At 40.7% G+C, this 21,435-nt stretch overlaps 2 protein-coding genes across 10 annotated transcripts in view; one reads left to right on the top strand and one right to left on the bottom strand.

Annotated features, from left to right (window-relative positions):
- Positions 1 to 21,435, bottom strand: part of ZNF300 (zinc finger protein 300) — a 131,639-nt gene that overhangs the window by 15,784 nt on the left and 94,420 nt on the right. Inside the window, exon 8 of one of the 3 annotated variants that reach the window (XR_008993279.1) lies at positions 9,832 to 9,952. The exons of the other annotated variants lie outside the window; for them this stretch is intronic. The gene's annotated coding sequence lies outside the window, so the exon portion shown is untranslated. Of the gene's footprint in view, positions 1 to 9,831; positions 9,953 to 21,435 lie in introns of those variants that run through there. 3 annotated transcript variants of the gene reach the window in all.
- Positions 1 to 21,435, top strand: part of SMIM3 (small integral membrane protein 3) — a 126,142-nt gene that overhangs the window by 11,960 nt on the left and 92,747 nt on the right. For 2 of the 7 annotated variants that reach the window (XM_036881489.2, XM_036881484.2), the window contains exon 2: positions 7,122 to 8,446. In XM_036881489.2, coding sequence (XP_036737384.1) covers positions 7,133 to 7,315 — 183 coding nt within the window. In that variant the 5' untranslated portion in view covers positions 7,122 to 7,132 and the 3' untranslated portion in view covers positions 7,316 to 8,446. Of the gene's footprint in view, positions 1 to 1,713; positions 2,018 to 4,840; positions 6,395 to 7,121; positions 8,447 to 9,664; positions 9,799 to 14,345; positions 16,664 to 17,468; positions 20,055 to 21,435 lie in introns of those variants that run through there. The other 5 variants (XR_008993298.1, XM_057490679.1, XM_057490686.1 and 2 more) reach the window with 5 other exon arrangements.

The following is a 21,435-nucleotide window of genomic DNA, read 5'->3' as shown; positions in this document are numbered from 1 at the left end:
TCTAAAACTGCTCCTTGTAGGAAATTTTAATTTATGAAATTATATTGTTGTTAGAAAATTAGAAAATTCACCATATGCTGTGATTGGCTGAAACAGTGACTCTTTTTTCACAAACGGACTTTCAGTTGCTTAAGAAAAATGGCCCAGAAGTAAAAGCTGATGTTTCCCAAGAAGGCAGCGGGGCACCCCTCTTTCCTTCTTAGATCGGACCCAGTGGGGTGCTTGATAGATGGGATGAATTTTCTGCCTTTGAAGAAGGTACAATGTTTTCCTCTTTTGGAGGAACTACTATTTTTTACCCTTACACTTAGTCTGGTTAATGGATAAAAAAATAGTCATTTTGGGATTATTTACTTTTCCATTGAATTGTCTAAGTTGCATAAACTCATGATCCAAAGAGGAGCCATGGTGTACCCAGCTCACAGGGTTGGTGGTACAGGGCCCAGTGGCGTCAGTGACTGGTTCCTTTGCTTGTCAATTCACTGTGCTGTGAATGCAGTTTCTTAGACAAACTTATATTGCACATATGGCAAAGTTTATTATTCATTAATGAGGCAATTAGCAGATAAAGTATGCCAGTTTAAAATGACAAGAGTTGAGGCCTCACTGCTGTTTTATGTCCCCTGGTCATAAAAACATCATGTTTTTATCAATGACAAGGTTAAACTTGTGACATGAATGGTTTGGGCCATATTCTAACATGACCCATTAATCAGAAGTAACAAGTAAAAATATCTGTAAAGTGTAACATAAGCAGAATGATCTATGCTTATTAGTTAGATGTACCAAGAAACAGGGTTTTATTTTATTTTATTTTTATTTTGGTATCATTAATCTACAATTACATGAAAAACATTATAAGAAACAGGGTTTTATGCATTCACAAGGAGCCAGTGCACTCAGATGCCAAACAGAGGTCAAACAGAAGTCAGCTAGCAGAAGCTTAGAGTCCTGTTTTTTCTCAAGCAGATTTTTCTAGCATGCCATTAAAGATGCTGAACATATGGTTTGTGTAGTTCTTATTTTGGGGCAAAATGTTTCTTTCACAGTGTGGAGAGGTGGAAGTGACTGGAACCCCCATTACATGGGAAAGAACATGTCTGCGAATTTGTTGGGAAGGAATTTGGTTTGGAGATGCAGAGAAGTCAGAGTGAAAACAAAGTCAAGAAGGCAAAGTAAATTTTATTTCACTCTGCACAGAGTAACAGAGCGGGCCTGCCTAAGGTTAGACAGGAAGGCTACTAAAGAGCATGGTTGTACAGTTGCAGTTCTGTCCGGTCACCCAGACAATGGGAACTTGCAAGTGCAAACCAGAGCTCTTAGCAGCCCCTCCCTACTTATCTGGAATAGAACAGAGACAGAAGGAGAATATGTGCTTATGTCTGGAGAATAGAATGAAATAGCAGATGACAAAGAAGCTTACCGCTGGAAGAGCTCAGAGACAAAACGTAATAAGTTGAGCAGTAAGAAGTCTTTAATTAAGGCAAAATGTACACACTCAAAGAAGGGAGTGTAGGCAACCTCAGAGAGGAGGCAGCATAAGGCATGATGTATACAGGTGATTCATCATTCCTTTGAAGTTTTGTCCTAAGAATAGGGTTATTTAGGTGACTGTGTTGGCCCAGATCTCAGCCATCCTTATCCACATAGGTTCATTTATACTTCAGAGGTCTATCTCCTGTCCTGGTTACAAAGTTATTTAATTTATTGCAGGGCTGGAAGAAGTGGAAGAACAGCATATAGATTAAAAAGAATAAACTCATCCTTCTTCACAGGCTAAGGAGATTTCACTATGGCATGACCCTTGTCCCATCTCCCTGCCGTGCCTCATGGGGCAGGGCAGGGAAGTCCCGGACTGACATCTTTGGCCCTGGAGGCCTCATCTAATTGGTACAAGGAAGACATGGGCTGCACTCTGATGTTTTTCTTTGGGGAACTGTTTTTCATCTGGGGAATATCCGGACATTCCCAGTCACTCCTGGCCTTTGAAACTTCAACTAATTAACTAATTAACTCTGTGAGTCCTTTCTGTTTCTCTGGTTATATCTGGTTAACTCTTTGAGTCCCTTTTAGGGGGCTTTACTGGCTTTATTCTCTGTTCACCCCACTCATGTGTGTTTTTCTGCCTAACAGATTAAGAAGTCTGAAATAGGGAGCTAGGCCTCCCTGTGCCCCCTGATGCCAGGCCACGTTGTGTACGGTCAGTCAGTCTGAGCAGTAGCTCTGGAACGACCCCTGGCAAAGTCACAACCTGTGGTTTTCAAACTGTGTTTTGAGGAGCCCAAGGGGTCAAGGGGAAGATGAACAACTGTGCTGTACCAAGCAAGCAGGCTGTGCTAAGCAGGGACACCAAAAAAGTAACTGGGAAAAGTTATTTTCTCAGATTTTCTAGTTAGAAGAAAAAAAAGACTTTAATTTCATCATAACATGTACATGCTTTGTGTTATGGTTTAGTATTACTTTTCACTTGAATTGAAGGGAATGAATACCCTAGTCTCTAGAGCTTAGGACCCCTAAGGATGTTTAACAGCCCCACTGAATGGGTAGGACCCTAAATCCCCCTCTTTGGCCCCTCCTTAGCAATCTAGACAGCTCTGCTTTTGTTTTTGTGATTGGGGTTTTAAAAAATTTCCTGTGTGAGAGAGAATATAGGTACAGTCTAGAATACAGGCTAAGAAAAAGTGCCGTTTATTCATCTACTGTTCTGTATTAGTTAGAGGCAGTGACTTGATCAAATTTTTGTCTTTAAATGATTATTCTGGAAGGGGGCCAAGTTGAAGGTGGGGGAAGACCTTAGCCCTCAGTTTTGCATCTGTGAAATACGGCTGGTTCTAGCTTTGAAGTTCATGATTTTTGCTTGTGGATGGGCCCTGAAGCCTGAGTTCCTGTAAATGACAGGTTTTCCTTATGAAAAGCAGCCACGGTATTATGTATTCTTGGAATTTGTAGTCACAGAAACTGTTTGATGTTAATGGGTTTATACTGGAAAGGGCTTTTGCGGAGTTCTTTGGCTCAAGGCAAACTAGCTGTTGATGTAATCAGGAGACCACAAAGAATGATTTTTCCCACCCACGTCCCTCTTTAACAGTGTGCATCTCCTGTGACGCATGCTTCTGTGCCTTAGACCTTGGAGAGACTGGCCATGTTTCCAAGGCTCAGGCAGGGCCAGCCTGTGCCTCTCCATCCTCTGCCTGATAATCCCGTGGCCCCGGAGAGCTTTGACAGAGGCTTCTCCTTCTTCTGGAACTTGCTCAGATCTGACTTTGCTACAGAGCTTCTACGTCATAGAGCTGGAAAGAGTCACAGAGGCCTTAGAAGTCATTGAGTCCAGGGGCTCCCAAACCTGACTGCACATTCAAATTGCCTGGGAAATGGGGGGCAAAAGGCCCCTTCCCATTGAGTCTACCTCATAAAGCTGTAATGGGACCAAGAAATCAGCATTTTTTGTACTGTCCTAAGGTGGTTCTTCTTAGCACAGTATATGGCATTTGGTGACCACTGATCTAGTCTCATACTTCAATTTTATTTAACTTGAAAATTACATATGTATGTATTTATTCTTTTTTTTTTTTTTGAGAGGGCATCTCTCATATTTATTGATCAAATGGTTGTTAACAACAATAAAATTCTGTATAGGGGACTCAATGCTCAATGCACAATCATTAATCCACCCCCAGCCTAATTCTCATCAGTCTCCAATCTTCTGAAGCATAACGAACAAGTTCTTACACGGTGGACAAATTCTTACATAGTGAATAAGTTGTTACATGGTGAACAGTCCAAGGGCAGTCATCACAGAAACTTTCGGTTTTGATCAGTCATTATGAACTATAAACAATCAGGTCAAATATTAATATTCGTTTGATTTTTATATTTGATTTATATGTGAATCCCACATTTCTCCCTTTATTATTATTATTTTTTTTAAAAAATAAAATGCTGAAGTGGTAGGTAGATACAAGATAAAGGTAGAAAACATAGTTTAGTGCTGTAAGAGAGCAAATGTAGATGATCAGGTGTGTGCCTGTAGACTATGTGTTAATCCAAGCTAGACCAGGGCAATAAAACATCCACGGATGCAGAAGATTTCTCTCAGAACAGGGGGGGTGAGGTTCTAAGCCTCACCTCTGTTGATCCCCAATTTCTCACCTGATGGCCCCCCTGCGACTGTGCCTGTCTTAGGTTGTTCCTCCCTTGAGGAATCTTACCCGTCTCTGGCTAACCAGTCATCTTCCGGGGCCATACAGGGAAATGTGAAGTTGGTAAGTGAGAGAGAAGCCTTATTGTTTGAAAAGGTTAGCTTTTTACTTCTTTGCATATTTATGCCCTGTGGCTTTTATGCCCAGTATTTGCCTTGAGGTGTCTTTACCACTTGGAAGAATTATGATACTCAGTAAATTCAATATGAGGCATGAATTCTATTTAAGGGTTGTAATTAGGAAGGAAAAAGAAAAGCTATAGGAGTAGCAGACGGAAGAAAACTTGGGAAGATTGATTATTTCTTTGACATATCTTCTTGTAGAGTAACTTCAGCATGTATAGGTTTTAAACTACTAATTAAATTGCTTACACATATTAACATAATAGGAATACAGTTACATAACCAAAGCAGACCTATAATTACCAGCCATCTCCAGTGAAACCAAGAAAACCAGTTAGGCACCTTAGGCATTTGTGAAAACTTATCTATGATATGGTGGATATTGTCCAACTGAACTTGAACAGTCTGAGAGAAATCAGACAAATTAAAACAACCCATTCCTGGGAACTGTTCACATCCCATATGTTCTTTTAACAGTAGATAGTCTGTAGTTGTAAGATTTTGTATTTATTCTTTTTAATACAAAGAATTATAAAGAAAGAAAAATCAAAAAAGTCCATTTCCCCCTCAATGCACTTGACTTAAAAAAATCAAAAGTAAGACATGCTCATGTTTGGAAAATTCAAACAGTACAAAAAATGAAGACTGAGAAGCAAAAACGTCCCCCACTCCAAGTCCAGCTCCCAAAGGCAGTCACCATTAACACTTCCTTTGGATTCTGCTAATAAGTGACTTTATATTTATATATCCTCACCTATCGATCTGATTCTACAAAATTTGGACTGAAAGAGTCATCCTATACATGTTATCCTGAACTTTACTTTTTTTCCACTTAAAAAGTTTTGGATCTCACCACAGACGATTGATCATTCTTTTTAATGACTGTTAAATAAGTTAATATTTGTAACACACTTGGAACAATTCTTTGGTGTATGGAGTAAGCACTATATTTATTAAATGAATGAATGAAAATAGCTGCATGGTATTCCATTGTATGAATATACTCAATTTTACCATTAATGGACACTTTTTTTGTGTCAGTTGCTACAACAGACAATGCAGGAATGAACATCCTTGTATGTATATGTCGGGGACTCTACCTTGGGTATGGTAATCAGTACCTTACTTAGAGGAGCAACAGTGGGCTTGAAGCCAAAGGCATTAGACAGGAAAATTAACTGATTAGGTAAAAGCAGGAAATAGGACTGCAACTGGGAATTTTTCCTGGGAACTAGAATCACAGAACTACAGATTTGAGATCTAGAAGGAACCATGAGAGATTGTTTGTTCCAACCGTATGCCTGCTGGGCAAGAAGTGTATTCCTAAGTTGTGCCCTGAGCCTACAGTGTACTCATTGGAAAAGTGGTGTTTGGGGACTGGAGGGTCTTTAAAATTTTCATCAGGGGTATTGATATTTGACATCTCTCAGACACTGTGCAAGCTACTAGCTCAAGATAGTGGACAGTTTAACATTGATCTCACTACATTCCTTTTGGTGATGGTCTATTTTGTGGAGCTGAGTTTCTGGCAGGGGCCATGATACAGAAGTATTGAGCACAAGTGAATTGGGATAGGAGGTGAGGAGGGCCTTGTCCAGTCTGACTCCAGAGTTTGGAAAGTTGTGCAGTGCCTGACATTGCACACACCCCCATTAGTAAGTAACTGGTTAAGAACGAAATTAAAAATAAGCATTAGGTCATAAATGCTTATAGTTTGAATCTAACTATGTAATACATGGTACTGCAGGTATTTCTTTTGCCCTAGAGTGCTGTGAAAAAATTACTAAGACACACCTACTAAGGGCAATGTAATTGAAAAATTTGGGAACAGCTGACTTCCATCTTTATCCCTCAGAACTCCTAACTACAGGCAAGAGAAACCAAACTGACACTGGCTTAAACAAAGCCAGGGAATCATTAGCTTATGTATGTGGGATGCCCAGGGTTGCAGACTGGGCTGGGTTCAAGTGCTCAGAAGAGGTCATCAAGGCTCCATTTCTCTTTCCATCTCTAGGACAGACTCTACATGTGGGTGAGAGAGCTTCACACTCATTCTTTCCAGACTCACATCCTGTAAGTGTTGCAATCCCAGCAGGAAGAATCATCTTTCCCAATAGCCTGTGCACAAAAGCCCTGGGAGGACTTTGGGTGACCTAGCCTGGGTCACTGGCCTCTTCCTGAGTTGAGGCTGTGGGGATTTGGAGTGGCCAAGCCTAGGCCACATATTCATCCCTGTGCTCAGGCGAGTGTCCTCACTAACCCACACAGAGTAGGTTGATTCTCCATAGAAAAGAGGAGGTTCTGTTACCAAGAGAATGGGAGAAGGGATAAAGAGAGCCAAAAACAGTGAATTTCCCATTTTACAGGTGAAGGAACAGATTGGTGGTATCTTAATAGTTAAACATGGAGGCCCTGGAGTCTCAGCGATCTGGCTTCCCTTCCTTGGGCAAATTAACCACATCTTCAACTTTTAAGAATTTAGAGTCCTCATCTATAAAATGGGAATAACTGAAGGTAAAGGCCAAGAAATAAAAAAGATGACAATAATAGTCCCTTCCTCATAGGGTTGGTGGCTGAGGTGAGGGCTAAGTGAGTTAACACACTCAGAGTGCCTAGCACAGGGCCTGACTCACAGGAAGCCCTCCGTAAGCGAGGCCATTATTATGACTGATCTAGCAGCCATAGTGAGCACACAGCTGGTGACGGACCCAAGCTTCTGACTCCTGGAGCAGGTTTCCGTTCAACTAGGGAGGCAGGGAAAGGGTACAAACAGTGATTTCCTCTTTCCTGTCTCTTGCAGAGTGAAGCAGCATGGATGCTGTCAGCCAGGTCCCCATGGAAGTCGTGCTCCCCAAGCACATCCTGGATATCTGGGTCATTGTCCTCATCATCCTGGCCACCATTGTCATCATGACCTCCCTGTTGCTCTGCCCGGCCACTGTGGTCATCATCTATCGCATGCGGACTCACCGTGTCCTCAGCGGGGCTGTCTGAGAATCTCCCAAGAGGGGCAGGTGAGGGACAGTGTTCCCCAGCCTCCTCCCTGTTCTCAGAAAAGTGGCGGGAAGGACTTTGGAGCCAGGACTCTGGAGCTTGGTATGCGAGAGGAGACCTGGGTCTACCACTGGCCAGCCGCATGAGTTCAGTCAAGGAACCTCATTCTATGAGTTATGGGTTCCTTATCTCCCAAATGGGGCTAGTGATCCCTGCCCTTGCTACCTCATAGGTTGTGAGAATTGTGGCTTAGTGACGTTACAGCTGTTTGTGAGCATTAATGCTGCCACAGATAAACAGGTGTTACTGCTAAAAGCTAAGCAGCTTTGGAGAACCAAAGAATCATGGTGATGGCCTCCATGGGAGGAGGAGACACTGGGGCAGCCTTTGCCAGCTCCCCTCAGATCACCCTGAGCACAGGCCCCCGTCCTTATCCCAAGGGGCCAGCAGCACATAAGCTCAGTTATTTTCTTTGAGGGGCCACTGTCTCAAGTTTTCTAATTTGGGAGGGGACTGAACACGGCAGGGGGTGAGGGATGGATAGAACTTCCCAGGACCTTCTTTGTGCCAGAGTTTCTGCCCCTGTGCAATCTGGAAGAGGGCTCTGCCATTTCTTGGAAATGTCAAGGGAGCTGGGGTGATAGGCTTCGTTCCCCACTGGAATCTCAGTGCTTTGATCCTCAAGCAGTGTTGGAAAATGCAGGGTGGCTGAGTTTCCTGGCTGGCTTTCAGGACCTCCAGCCTCCACCCCGCGTGCCCCCACTAGAGAAGCTCTGTTCTCTGCCCTGCCCCTGCTGTGATCCACTCCAGGGTGCCCCGTGTACTCCTTCCAGCCCCTCCCACTGGCAGTGCAGCCAATCCAAGGTACAGACTTATCTTTTCAGAGATATTCCCAGGACTTTTGAACTAACTCAGAACAATGATGGTTATTTTACAAGCTATGATTTATATTTATACAGCCAGATTTCTGGACCACCCAAGCTCTTTGGCCACAGGAGCACCGTGGGATTTATTAAATTATAAAAGAAGTTAGCACAGATATCAGGATATTATTGTGTGAAAATGATGCTTTTACTTTGATCTGATTTCACTGATGTATGCAAGCAATTTCCAATAAAGTGCTAGAATGAGCATGTCCAGGGTCTTTCTTCAAAGAGTGCTTATTAAACTCAGGAACTCAGGTAAAAGAGTTCTACTGAATTTATGGGCCCTAGAAACAGTTTGAATGTAGGAACAGAAAGGGAAAGAGAAGAATCAGACTGACTTCCATCCAGGGTTCTAGCAAGCAGGTGACTTGTACAATTAGACAAACACAGAATGCAGGAGGAAGGAGATTTAGAAGCAAGGTGATGGATTTAGTACTGGCCATGTTGGGTTTAAGGTGCCCACAGTCTTCAGGTGGACATTCTCAGAATGCAGTTGGAAATCTGGGTCTGCTCCTTGGGAAAGATGTTATGGCTAGAGTTCTGATTTAGGGGATCTCTGCATATAGCAGCTATGTCTCACAGATGGATGGGATCATCAGGCAGAGTATACAGAGGAATGAGGGGCTGAGTGCAGAACATGGCCAACACTGCACTGGAGTGGAAGCAGGCAGGGGTCAAGGTGGAGCAAGGAGATCAAAGAGGCCTTGTGGGAAGAGGTGCTATATGATGGCTGCGAGCATACTTTGTGATTAAATAACGAGTGGAAGGTCAGGTGAGGAAATGGAGACAGTGGGAACAGACAACTCTTTCCAGGCATAAGGCTGTAATACAGAGGTGAGAGACAACGCGACTGGGGAAAATGATCAAGAAGAAGATGATACATGAGATAAGATTCTGATGTTTGCTCAGCATTTACTGCAACGTTTTTCTGTTTTCTAACATGTCTTCCTGGGTGGCAGGGGCTACACAGTGAAAAACTACATTGAATGTGAAAAACGATTTCCCTAACTACCCTGTAGCTGGAGATTCAGACATGATTTTAGGTTTTGCTAACCAGATGCATGCATTTGAGGTTTCAGTTTGGAAACTAGTTGAGTGGGGAGAAATGCACCAGGGTCTGAGGCACTCATGGTGCCGGTGTGATCCAGAAGCTGCAGTGTGCTCTGGAGCCAAGCCAGCAGCTTTCTGGTACCCAGCCTGTAGCTGAGGTGGGGCAGGCCCAAGGCCCACAGCCCCGACCAGCTTTCTTATCCCCTAGCTTCCCAGTCGTGGCAGAAGTTGGAGCCCTGCAAGAGGGCCAGTTCTGCAGTGTTGGCTGGAAAGGATGCTCTTAATCCCTGCCTTCTATTCTTCTCCAATCCTTTCAATGATTTTTAAGCACATAAGTCCCTATTTTAAAGCCCTTTTTATTTAATTTTGCTAGAGTGCACCTTGGTTGACCTAGATGGAAGAGAAGTCTGTTAATCCCCGTCAATTACTGACCTAGCAATTTCACTTCTAAGTCCACCATGCGATTCATTGGTGGAGAAGGAGCTCTGTTAATGTGAGCAGATGGTCTTGGAGAAATAAAGATGCCAGGAACTGGCAATCTCAAGGATTCGGAGAGGTCTGGCGGTGGTAATGAAACGAGCACTTTCCTCGGCAGCTTCTGAAGCACTTCCAGTAAGGACAGTGAGGTAGTCACGTGAGCGCCATCCAGGGTGTGAAGGCACTGTGCAGCGGATTTTGAAAAGGGAGTGAAAATATGAATTCCAAATATATTCGCCACTTTGAAAAATAAAGATTATGATAGTAAACTGCAGTATTTTTAAAATTAAATTTATTGAACTTAGTGCTTAGATTATATTATTTAGTTGTGGAATGACTTACATTTTAAAAAGTTAAGAGAATATGTGCATGCTTATAGGTAAGAATTAATGAACACATTAATGAATACATGATAGTTCATGTTTCCACTTATCTTTTAACACTATCTTTTCTGAAGTTAGCAGAAATCAGACTTGGGAAGAAAAGAATACATAGTAAATCAGAGAGAACGCTATTTCTTGTGGTAACTAAAAGCTCTAGTAACCTTTCTTCCAAACTCTCCCCTCCCCAACCCTAACTCCAGAAACAACCAACTAATTTGAGAATTACTACAGAAAAAAGAAACAATTGCAATATCTATATAGCCAGAGAAGTGCTCTGGTAAATGCTGTACAAACAATGGGATAGAACATGGCAACTGAGTGCTGTCTATTATAATGTTAAGCAACAAAAAGCAAAATACAAAATTGCATGTACTCAGTGGCATCTCTAGGATTTTTCTAACAGGCCAAACAGTAATAATCTGGTAGGAAAATGCAACAGGAACTGTAATAATTTTTCATAGCCTTTTATGTAAGACTGGAAAAAGGTCAAGGGCTCAAATGAAAGAATTGAGGGGGCTGCAAGTAGAGATAATATTTAGAATATATGTGCATCTGATGACATGATATTGTACATAAAAAACCCTAAAGAATCCACTCCAAAACTACTACAACTAATATCTGAATTCATCAAAGTTGCAGGATACAAAATTAATATACAGAAATCTGTTGCTTTCCTATACACTAATGACGAACTAGCAGAAAGAGAAATCAGGAAAACAATTCTATTCACAATTACATCAATAAGAATAAAATACCTAGGAATAAAGCTAACCAAGGAGGTGAAAGACCTATACCCTGAAAACTACAAGACACTCTTGAGAGAAATCAAAGAAGACATCAATAAATGGAAACACATCCCATGCTCATGGGTAGGAAGAATTAATATTGTCAAAATGGCCATCCTGCCTAAAGCAATCTACAGATTCAATGCAATCCCTATTAAAATACCAACAGCATTCTTCAATGAACTAGAACAAATGCTCTAAAATTCAGTTGGAACCACAAAAGACCCCAAATAGCCAAAACAATCCTGAGAAGGAAGAATAAAGCTGGGGGAATTATGCTCTTCAACTTCAGGCTCTACTACAAAGCCACAGTAATCAAGACAATTTGGTACTGGCACAAGAACAGAGCCATAAACCAATTGAATAGACTAGAGAGCCCAGATATAAACCCATGTGTATATGGCCAATTAATATATGATAAAGGAGCCATGGACATAAAATGGAGAAAGGACAGCCTCTTCAACAACTGGTGTTGGCACCACTGGACAACTATATATAAGAGAATGAAACTGGATTACTGTCTAACCCCATACACAAAAGTAAACTCAAAATGTATCAAAGACCTGAATGGAAGTCATGAAACCATAAAACTCTTGGAATAAAACATAGGCAAAAATCTCTTGAATATAAAAATGAGCAACTTTTTCATGAAAATATCTGCTTGGGCAAGGGAAACAGAAGCAAAAATGATCAAATGGGAGTACATCAAACTAAAAAGCTTCTGTACAGCAAAGGACACTATCAACAGAACAAAAAGCCATCCTTACAGTATGGGAGAATGTATTCATAAATAACATGTCCGATAAGGGGTTAACATCCAAAATATATAAAGAGCTCACATGCCTCAATACCCAAAAAGCAAATAACTCAATTAAAAAATGGGCAGAGGATATGAACACTTCTCCAAAGAAGAAATTCAGATGGCCAACAAGCACATGGAAAGATGCTCCACATCACTAATTATCAGGGAAATGCAAATTAAAACCACAATGAGGTATCACCTCACACCAATGAGGATGGCCACCATCCAAAAGACAAACAACAACAAATGCTGGCGAGGATGCGGAAAAAGGGGAACCCTCCTACACTGCTGGTGGGAATGTAAATGAGTTCAACCATTGTGGAAAGCAGTAGGGAGGTTCCTCAAAAAACTAAAAACAGAAATACCATTTGACCCGGGAATCCTACTCTTAGGAATTTTCCCAAAGAAAACAAGATCACAGATTCAAAAAGACATATTCACCACTATGTTTATTGCAGCACTATTTACAATAGCCAAGATATGGAAGCAATCCAAGTGTCCATCAGTAGATGAATGGATAAAAAAGATGTGGTACATATATACAATGGGATATTATTCAGCCATAAGAAGAAAACAAATCCTACCATTTGCAGCAACATGGATGGAGCTAGAGGGCAATTTGCACAGTGAAATAAGCCAGGCGGAGAAAGACAAGTACCAAATGATTTCACTCATCTGTGGAGTATAACAACAAAGCAAAAACTGAAGGAACAAAACAACAGCAGACTCACAGAACCCAAGAATGGGCTAGCGGTTACCAAAGGGAAAGGGACTGGGGAGGATGGGTGGGAAGGGAGGGAGGGATAAGTGGATTAAGGGGCGTTATGATTAGCACATAAGATAGTGGGGGCACAGGGAAGGCAGTATGGCACAGAGAAGACAAGTAGTGACTCTATAACATCTTACTACGCTGATGGACAGTGACTGTTATAGGGTATGTGGGGGGGACTTGATAATAGGGGGCAATGTAGTAACCGCAATGTTGTTCATGTGAAACCTGAGCATAAGATTGTATATCAATGACACCTTAATAAAGAAAAAAAAAAAAGAATATATGTGCATCCAAACAAGGCCAGGCAGGAGCATGGAGAAGACTGACAGAACTTTACTGGGGACACTGACATTATGGTGACCATTTATTTGCATTTGATTCTTCATTAGTTATAATTGTCTATAATAAAATCATGAATATATGTACTGTTGCTTTGCCACTAATAAAATGACTCCTGTGATATACTGCTCCCCTTCTCATTATAGGGATAATTTCTGCTATTATACTTCAAATGTAACTATGTTCATCAGATTTCTTTCTTCAATAAAACCTGTGTCATTGGAAACCAGCCTCCTAACATGCCAAGGGCATGCCTCTGTACATATCTACCCGGTCCAAGGAAATGCAGTTTTTGAGAATGTGCGCTTGGAAGGGGGGATGTGTGTGCACACCCACTTCTGTGTGTATATGTTAAAGTGTAATGTGATCCACCTGAAATGCTCTTCCAGCATTTCATGTAGTTATTCACTTAACCTTCCATTTTCATTTTGTTGCAAGGAGCCTGACACTTTTTAATACATTTGGAAATATTGTTACTCTGCCAAACACAGCAAATCTTATTTCCTTTTAGTTTCTGGTGACAGTATTTAGTATTAGTCATCATGAATAAAAATTATTTTCTAATTTGCAGATGGAAAGTTTCTTACTGTCCATCCATAAACTGAATGTTTTCCCTCAAAGACTGATTCTCAAATTTTAGAGTGCCCCAGAATCATCTGGAGAGATTTTACCCATGCAAAACCCTGGTCCCTAGCCACAGAGATTCTGATATAGTTGGCATCTTAGTCTTTGAGCTGCTGTAACACAACACCATAGTCTGGGTGGCTTATAAACAACACAAATTTATTTCTCACAGTTTGAGAGGCTGGAAGTCTAAAATCAAGGCACTGGAAGAAGATTAGGTGTCTGGTGAGGGCCTGCTTTCTGGCTCATAGGTGGCTGTCTTTTCACTGTAAACTCATGTTGCTGAAGGGGCAAGGAAGTCTGGGGTCTCTTTTATAAGAGCACTGATTCCATATGTGGAATCATGAGCTAATCTCTGCCCTCCTGAGCTAACCACCTCCCAAAGTCCCCACTTCCTAATACCATCACCTGACGGTTAGGATTCAGTATATGAATTTTGGGTGGACACATTCAGTCCATAGCAGTGGGCATAAGATAGAGCCAAAAATTGTGCGTTTTTAATTCAGTGTCCTGTCCTTTGAGAAACACTGTACTGAAGTATCCAGGAACTTGGTTTCTTGGTCACAGCTGTCTAGAACATAAACTTTTCCTAATTGTCTGTTGGAGGAAATCTTGGAAAATTTTGTGATACAGGATCAGTCTTAGGCAATTCAAGCCCATAAGAAGCAGTAGACTAGGAATTGCTGGATGTGGGCCATAGACTCTGTGTTGGCTACTTAGCCTTTCTGAGTCTGATTCCTTGTCTGTAAAGTAGAGGGTATTAAAATTAAATGAGAAATACATGGTTTTAGGGTGAATGAGGTAAACACTTCAAGGCAGATCCCAAAGTAATCCTGTCACATTCCTAGCAGCCCACGATTTTGTTTTTACAGTTCTGGTTTCAGAAACTGTGGAGGTAACATAAAGTGCATCCAGTCAGCCTCTCCGAGGAGAAGCAAGCAGTCTTCTCTCTACGAGCCCGGCTGCCAGTGTTGCCTGTCCCGTATTTCCTGCGTCACTCTAGTCCGCCTGCATCGCATTCCCCACGAGCATTTGCTTACAGGGGAAGATGTTTTGTGTTCTAGGAATTGAACAGCAACTGGCCAAAGATTGATTTGTGGACTCTCTGAACACCAGGGCAGCAGATTGCTTTTTTTCTTTTTCCATACTTATTTTGAATTTATGGGAAATGAGAAGTTAAATGAACTACAACTTTTCACTTTGTTGCAAGGAGCCTGTCACTTTCAAAAGGGACTAACATTCTTTTTTGGTGTAATGGGTTAAGCGGTGGCCCCCCAAAAGATATGGCCACTTCCTGATTCCTGGAACCTGTGAATGTGAACTTATTTGGAAAAAAAGGTCTTTGTTGATGTCATTTAGTCAGGGGTTTTGAAATGCAGAGATCATTCTGGACTATATGGGTAGGCTCTAAATCCAATGACACGTGTCCTTATAAAAGACACATAGAGAAGAGGAGGGGCAGTGTGAGCATGGAGCAGAGACGAAGCGATGTGGCCGCAAGCCTCGGGGTGTCTGGGGCCTCCAAATGTGAAAGAGCTATGCAGTGCATTGTCTCCAGAGCCTTTGGAGGGAACAGAGCCCTGCTGAAACCTTGATTTCGACTTCTGATATCCAAAACTATGAGAGAATAAATTTCCTTTGATTTAAGCCACTGAAACTGTGGTAATTTGTTAGAGCAGCCCTAGGAAACTGATACACTTGGTAAGCTGATGTGGGATGATGAAGTTTTTCCACAACTGCATGAGTGGACTAAGAATTCTAAAAAATAAACATTATTGGATGAGGGGAGATAACATAAAACACTTTAGAAAAGAAAAGGAAAAGGGGGGAAAAAAGAGAAGATTAAGGTTGGTAGCTAGAATGTGAACTAAGGCAGAAGACTGAAAAGCTTTGCTGGGTGTCTGAGAAGAGCACAAACTGAGGAGGAGGACAGATAATATGCATCCATTTTTTTACAGTGTCAGAGAGTTACTTTGTCTTCTCATGTTCGGTTCATATTCTTGTGTGTATGTGTATAATTAAGTATTTTATACCAGAAACAGCCCCTCAGAGAAAGTCATTGGATGAGATTCAATCTTTTGATTATATACCCATTATTCACATTATTTCTGTTCATTTGAAGGGGAGCAGAATATGTGACCCCAAAATATGCCACTTTGGCATGTGAATTACTTTAAGCAGAAGGCAATCAAGACTCAGCTGATTAAAGATAAAGTTTTCTCTCTCTTAACTATCTCAAAGAATTTAGAGGGGGCCTGGCCCAGAAAGGGCTGCTTCCAGAGATAACTCTGACATGAATGACCTATGTGTATGGCTGGGTTAACATCCAATTACCAAGCAGCTGCTCATCTAATTGTCCTGTGAATTACCCTCCTCCCTTTGCAAGTCCCACCTTAACCCAGTCCTTAGCTCAGGATGCATATAAGCCTCAGTTGCCTGTCATTGATCTCATATTTTTATGGGGCTCCTATATCATGAAATTAAACTTGTTTTTCTTCTGTTAATGTGGTTTGTGTTAATTTAATTATTAGACCAGCCAAAGAACCTAGAAGGGGAAGGAAAAACTTCACTCCCCTACAGATGGAACTTGAGTGGCTAAATAAAAATGATTAGCTTAAGTGTGGAGACATACAGAATTCAGCCAGGACATTGAGAAGAAAAGAAGATAATGGAAAAGAATGAAAAGTCACCTAGAAAAGAGCCCTAGAAAAGTTCTAGGAGTTGGGGGTTTTCTCTGAGTGCTTAATACAAGGTCACCCATACAGAATAAGGGAGAACTGCATCCTTTTAATTTTAGCCAAGATTTTTTTTTTTAGTCAAGATTTTAAAATTCTGAAAATGGAATGCATTCATTTGCAGTTCTAGAGCATGAAGTACTATTTTTGAGAAAATATCCTAAGCGTTGTGAAAAAAACACTTCTATTTATTTATTTGTTGGCAAAGGCTATGAATTCTTATCAATCTAAAGGAATCTTTAAACTTTGGGAGAGGGTATGAGGTAGCTCTGCCCTTTGAGAGGATCTATTCCTCTCTAGGCTGGTTGTGGCAAAAACAGATTTTAATGGTCAGAGAGACCTCAGGCATCCAGAGCTACATGTAGAATAGAGGCTCAGGACACCTAAGAAAAGATCCAAGAATTATGTGAGGAGTTCTTACCACAATAATAATAATAGTCAAAAAATAAAAGAGTGTTTGAAAATGCTCTAATTTTTTGGAAACCATTTTAGTTTCTGATAGTAATTTGCATAGTCCTTGGAATTGTTTTTGGTAAAAACTTCATTATACTGCAAATAATAGCTATTCTATATTTACCAGAATACAGTTTGTAATTTCCACTCGTCCAACACCAAATGCAGTGGTGTATTTTTTCCCTACATATATGTGTAACAGTACCAATATTATACACAGCAGTAATAGTAGTATAACGTCGTTCTGGTACCCGGACCCGATACCAGTGTGTGTAAATATGTGGGAGGGAGTCTTCCCACACATAGACCAAGCAATTTTCGAACACAAACAGGGTGTTGGAGAACTCAACTCAATTCTGATGCTATCTGCCCGGAGCCAGCACCAGGTTCCCAGGTTAAGAGCTCTGTCCTACAAGACTGCCCTCCACCCCCCAACTCCAGACGCCAGTCGCAAGCCCCAGGCTGTTACCTGTGCTGACCTACCTGCTGCAGACTGGAGGTTCCCACGACCTCCCCCTTAGGTTCGATTAATTTGCTAGAGTGGCTCACTGAACTCAGGAAAACACGTTTACCAGTTTAATAAAGGACACCATACAGGATACAAGTTAACAGCCAGATGAAGAAGACACAGGGCAAGGTCCCAGATAAAGGAGCTCCTCTCCTCGTGGAGCTTGGGGCCTCCCTAGGGGGCACGTGGAGGCGTTCTGGTTCCCCAGGCATCCAAGCTCTCTCCGACTGAGAAGCAGGATGCAGCCGAGCAGGGCAGGCGGAGCAGAGCAAGCGAGCTCTTCTCACGGGTTTTGTGAGGGCCTCATTGCGTAGTCCTGACTGACTAAATCATTGGCCATTGGTGGAATCAGCCTCCAGCCCCCTGCCCTTGGGTGGGGTCCAAAAGTCTCTCATTAACATGACAAGACACCTGTTTCACCTCTGAGACTGCAGTGTTTTCAGGAACTGGGGATGAAGACTGAACATACCTGGGAAATATATATTTGGTCATATGAGTGACCAAATATGTATTTCTTATAACTCATTATATCACAAGTTATATATCAACTGTACAACTATATAATACTAAAAAAAAAAACAAGGACAAGAGCGAGTGAAAGAGAGAGAAGGATAGAAGAGTTAACAAAATAGCAAACAATATACACTCCCCCAGGTCCGCATGCAATTGTTAAAATTTTGAACTTGAATAAATGTTTTTATTTAAAAATTCTTCAAGGAGATCTCTATACTCTTCATAACTAGTTGGAAGGCTCAGTTTAAGTTATTGGTTCTAGATTTGACCAGTGATAACTCTTGCAAGTGTCCTTTTGACCTGTCTCCACAATTCTCTGTGCATCTCTTTACGTCCTGATCCAAGGAACTGTCCTGGGTTCACCTTACCCTTTCCCTGCCCTGGACTTGGCATCAGCCATTTCTCCAAGGAGCCTTGATTCCTTTCAGTGGAGTCTGGTCTTTAGAAGGGATTGGGAAGCAAGGTGTGCTCATTGTTTACTGGAGTTTTGCTGCTTCCTCTCCTCGATGGACAGAGCTAGTTAATGTATATCTCTATATAAACACACAGATTTACACCTGTGTTTCTATATCTACATGAAAAAAAATTGTAGATATACACTAATACCTCCAGTTCCAATCTAACACGATAGGGTTTATTCAAATTTTCTCCTTTTCCATATTTGAAACTCCCTTCTCCAAAAGTGAGAAAGCTTAATGTATCTATTTGATCAGTTCTTTGGCTGTCACCAATTTCTCATCACTGCAACATCCGAAACTCCCCATGTGCGATGTCCCCCTCACTGGTTTGGGCTCTGGTAGCCCTAACTAGCCCATCATCCCCACCTTGCTTGGGCTGTAACATCCTGCTCCGGACCACCTCAGAGTCCTCTGGCTGCATTGTAGTCATCTGCCTTGCTAAGATCCTCCATAGGCCTTTGATCTAATCAAGGAAAGGATACAAGAAGAATTACCATTTTATTTCAAGCTAATGTTTGCTAAATGCTATTTACCAAACTATATTATCTCATTTTAGTGTCATTATGGCCCTGAGAAGTAGATATGACTTCTACAAATTGGAGCTGTCAAGATCAAAGAAGTTGTGTCATTTGTCAGTATCCATAGCAGTAAGTAGCAGATACAGGACTGGACCTATCGGCCTGACTATAACTACTACTCCTAACCTGGAGGCTGTGCATATGAATATATATTTCATATCTTTTCAATGCATTGAAAAAGGTGGTTCAATTTTAAAGTCAATAGTTTTTAGTATATAAATATTTGGGGTATATGAATTCTCAAATAATTAGGTACTTTGAAAAGATTGTACATAAAGAAAATGTTCTTTCTTTAATGATGGCATTAAGGATTTGTAAAGGTATTTTATAATTTACACCATTTCATTTCATAATCTTTATCTATTCTGTTTTAAGGCATACTTTAGTGGTTAAACTTTTATGTACTGAATCATTTTCAATATGCCTTTTCATAATTTAGGGAAAAAATATGAGGAAAGAGTTCTTAGGCTGTTTGTCTTTTGCTAATAATGGTGAGCCATTGCATGCACTAGTTTCTGAAAGAAAAACAAGAAGGATGACTTAGAAGAGGCTAGATTTTTAACCTTAGTTACAGATCCATTATGATTTCCTTGTCAACTTTACAGAAACTTGACAAGTTTCCTGCCTAATCAAACTATTCTAAATTGTAATGGAAAAGCCTACTCTTTCTCCCTTACTTGTTTTCACATATTCCCACCGCCTTGCACGGAGGCCTCTGAAATTCCTAAACTATTGGCTAGCTTTGGTACTGCCTACTGTATGCCAGGCACTGTTAGGGAATTTACTGACATTATATCATTTAAACCTCTTAGTAACCTGTTAGGTGAATATTATTTTACAGATGAGAAAATTAGAATGTAACAGTAAGCATGTATTTAGCACCTCTTGTATGTGAGGGGTTAGCTATTTGTTCTGTGCAAATTGTCACATTTAAATCTCACAACTATTTTCATATGCTATGGCTCTATTTTTTGGTCCCCTCCCTGTTTCTGACCCGCAGATAAGGGAGGGGATGCTATGAGTTATCGAAGATCTGAAGGAACCAGCCAGGGGACTCAAGGCGTAACAGCTCTAGAGTGGTGCCGAGAGGGCACCTCTCATATTAATTGACTAAATGGTTGTTAACAACAATAAAATTCTGTATAGGGGACTCAGTGCACAATCTTTAATCAAGTCCAACTCTCAACAGACTCCAATCTTCTGAAGCATAACGAACAAGTTCTTACATAGGGAACAATGCAAGGGCACTTGTATCACAGAAACTGTTTCTGTTTTGACCATGAATCATGAACTATAAACAATCAAGTCAGATATGATTATTCATATGATTTTTATACTTTATTTTATTTATTTATTTATTTTTTTTTTTAGATAATTATTTTTTATTGAAGGGAGTTGACGCACAGTATTACATTACATTAGTTTCAAGTGTACAACACAGTGATAAAACATTTATATACATAATTCTAGGTTCCAGCTATCACCCTACCAAGCTGTTACAATATCTTGACTATATTCCTTATGCTATACATTACATCCCGGTTACTTATGATTTTTATACTTTATATATGAATTCCCACAATATTATTATTACAACTTCTTAATTGAAAAACTGAAACTCGGGTTAAATTAACTTGTCCAAGGTCACGCGGCTTTAGTAAGTGTTGGAATCTGGATTCCAAACTAGCAGTGTTTAATTCCAAAGCCGCATGTTCTAGGCACTAGTTATATGACTGCTTGGAAAATGTCTAAAAGAGGATGGGGGTTAAAATATGGAGAGGAAAATGTAAACTATGTGCACCCAAAGAGCAGTACAACAAATTTGTACCTGGAGAAGAGAATAAGATTCAGTATGGGGAGGAATATAGCTAGGTGTCTGAAAACACTTCAGTGTTAAAGCAGAAGTGGTGAGCAGACATGTTTTATGTGGCTCCACTGGGCAGAGCTAGCCCAGTGAATCATATGAATAATCATATCTGACATATCGGGAATATCTTCAAGTGATCTAAATCATATCTGACATATCGGGAATATCTTCAAGTGATCTAAAGGTGAACTTTTAAGTACAGAGTTGGCTGACAGTTCAAGGGACAGCTTTGGTAGGAGGTGTTCCATAATGCTATAAAGGGGATTCCTGCAAGTCAGGCATGCAAAAGATGTGAGCACTCACAACTAGATAAGTTCTGAATTCCTTCACAGCTCTCAGTTTTGATTGCAGGGCTCCAGTAATACAAACCTTGATTCACTAAGAAAGTCGTGACCTGCTGGAGTGATAACCTGGGCCAAATGGTACAGCATCCATTTACAGTAAAGAGCCACACCGCCATCTGGTGATCATAACAATTATTATTAAAACAAAATTTTTTTAATTCATTGGTTTCGAGTGTTTAGAAGAAAATCCATTAATATCCATCAGTTGTTATAAGTTTTCTGAACTGGTTGACATTTTTTTCTCCAGTGCATTTTCTCTGCAACCTCTCCTGAAAAAGGCCTACTTTGTTTCTATTTTTGTATTTCTATAAGTAACAAATTTTACATTAACATTCCCATACAGTTGTCTTATAATTTCTTTGCAATAATTTTCTAAGAAAAGAGATGCTGGGTCAAAAGGTATTGTTTAATTTTAAAGCTTTTGATATGCATTTCCAATTGTCCGTCACAGAAATATTGTGTCAACATAACATCTCCCATTATTTTATATGGGTATCTTACTCACC

This window comes from Manis pentadactyla, chromosome 2 (genome assembly GCF_030020395.1).
Source record: "Manis pentadactyla isolate mManPen7 chromosome 2, mManPen7.hap1, whole genome shotgun sequence".
Taxonomy (NCBI): domain Eukaryota; kingdom Metazoa; phylum Chordata; class Mammalia; order Pholidota; family Manidae; genus Manis; species Manis pentadactyla.
The sequence above is the reverse complement of the archived record's forward strand: the minus strand, read 5'-3'. Positions and strand labels throughout refer to the sequence as shown.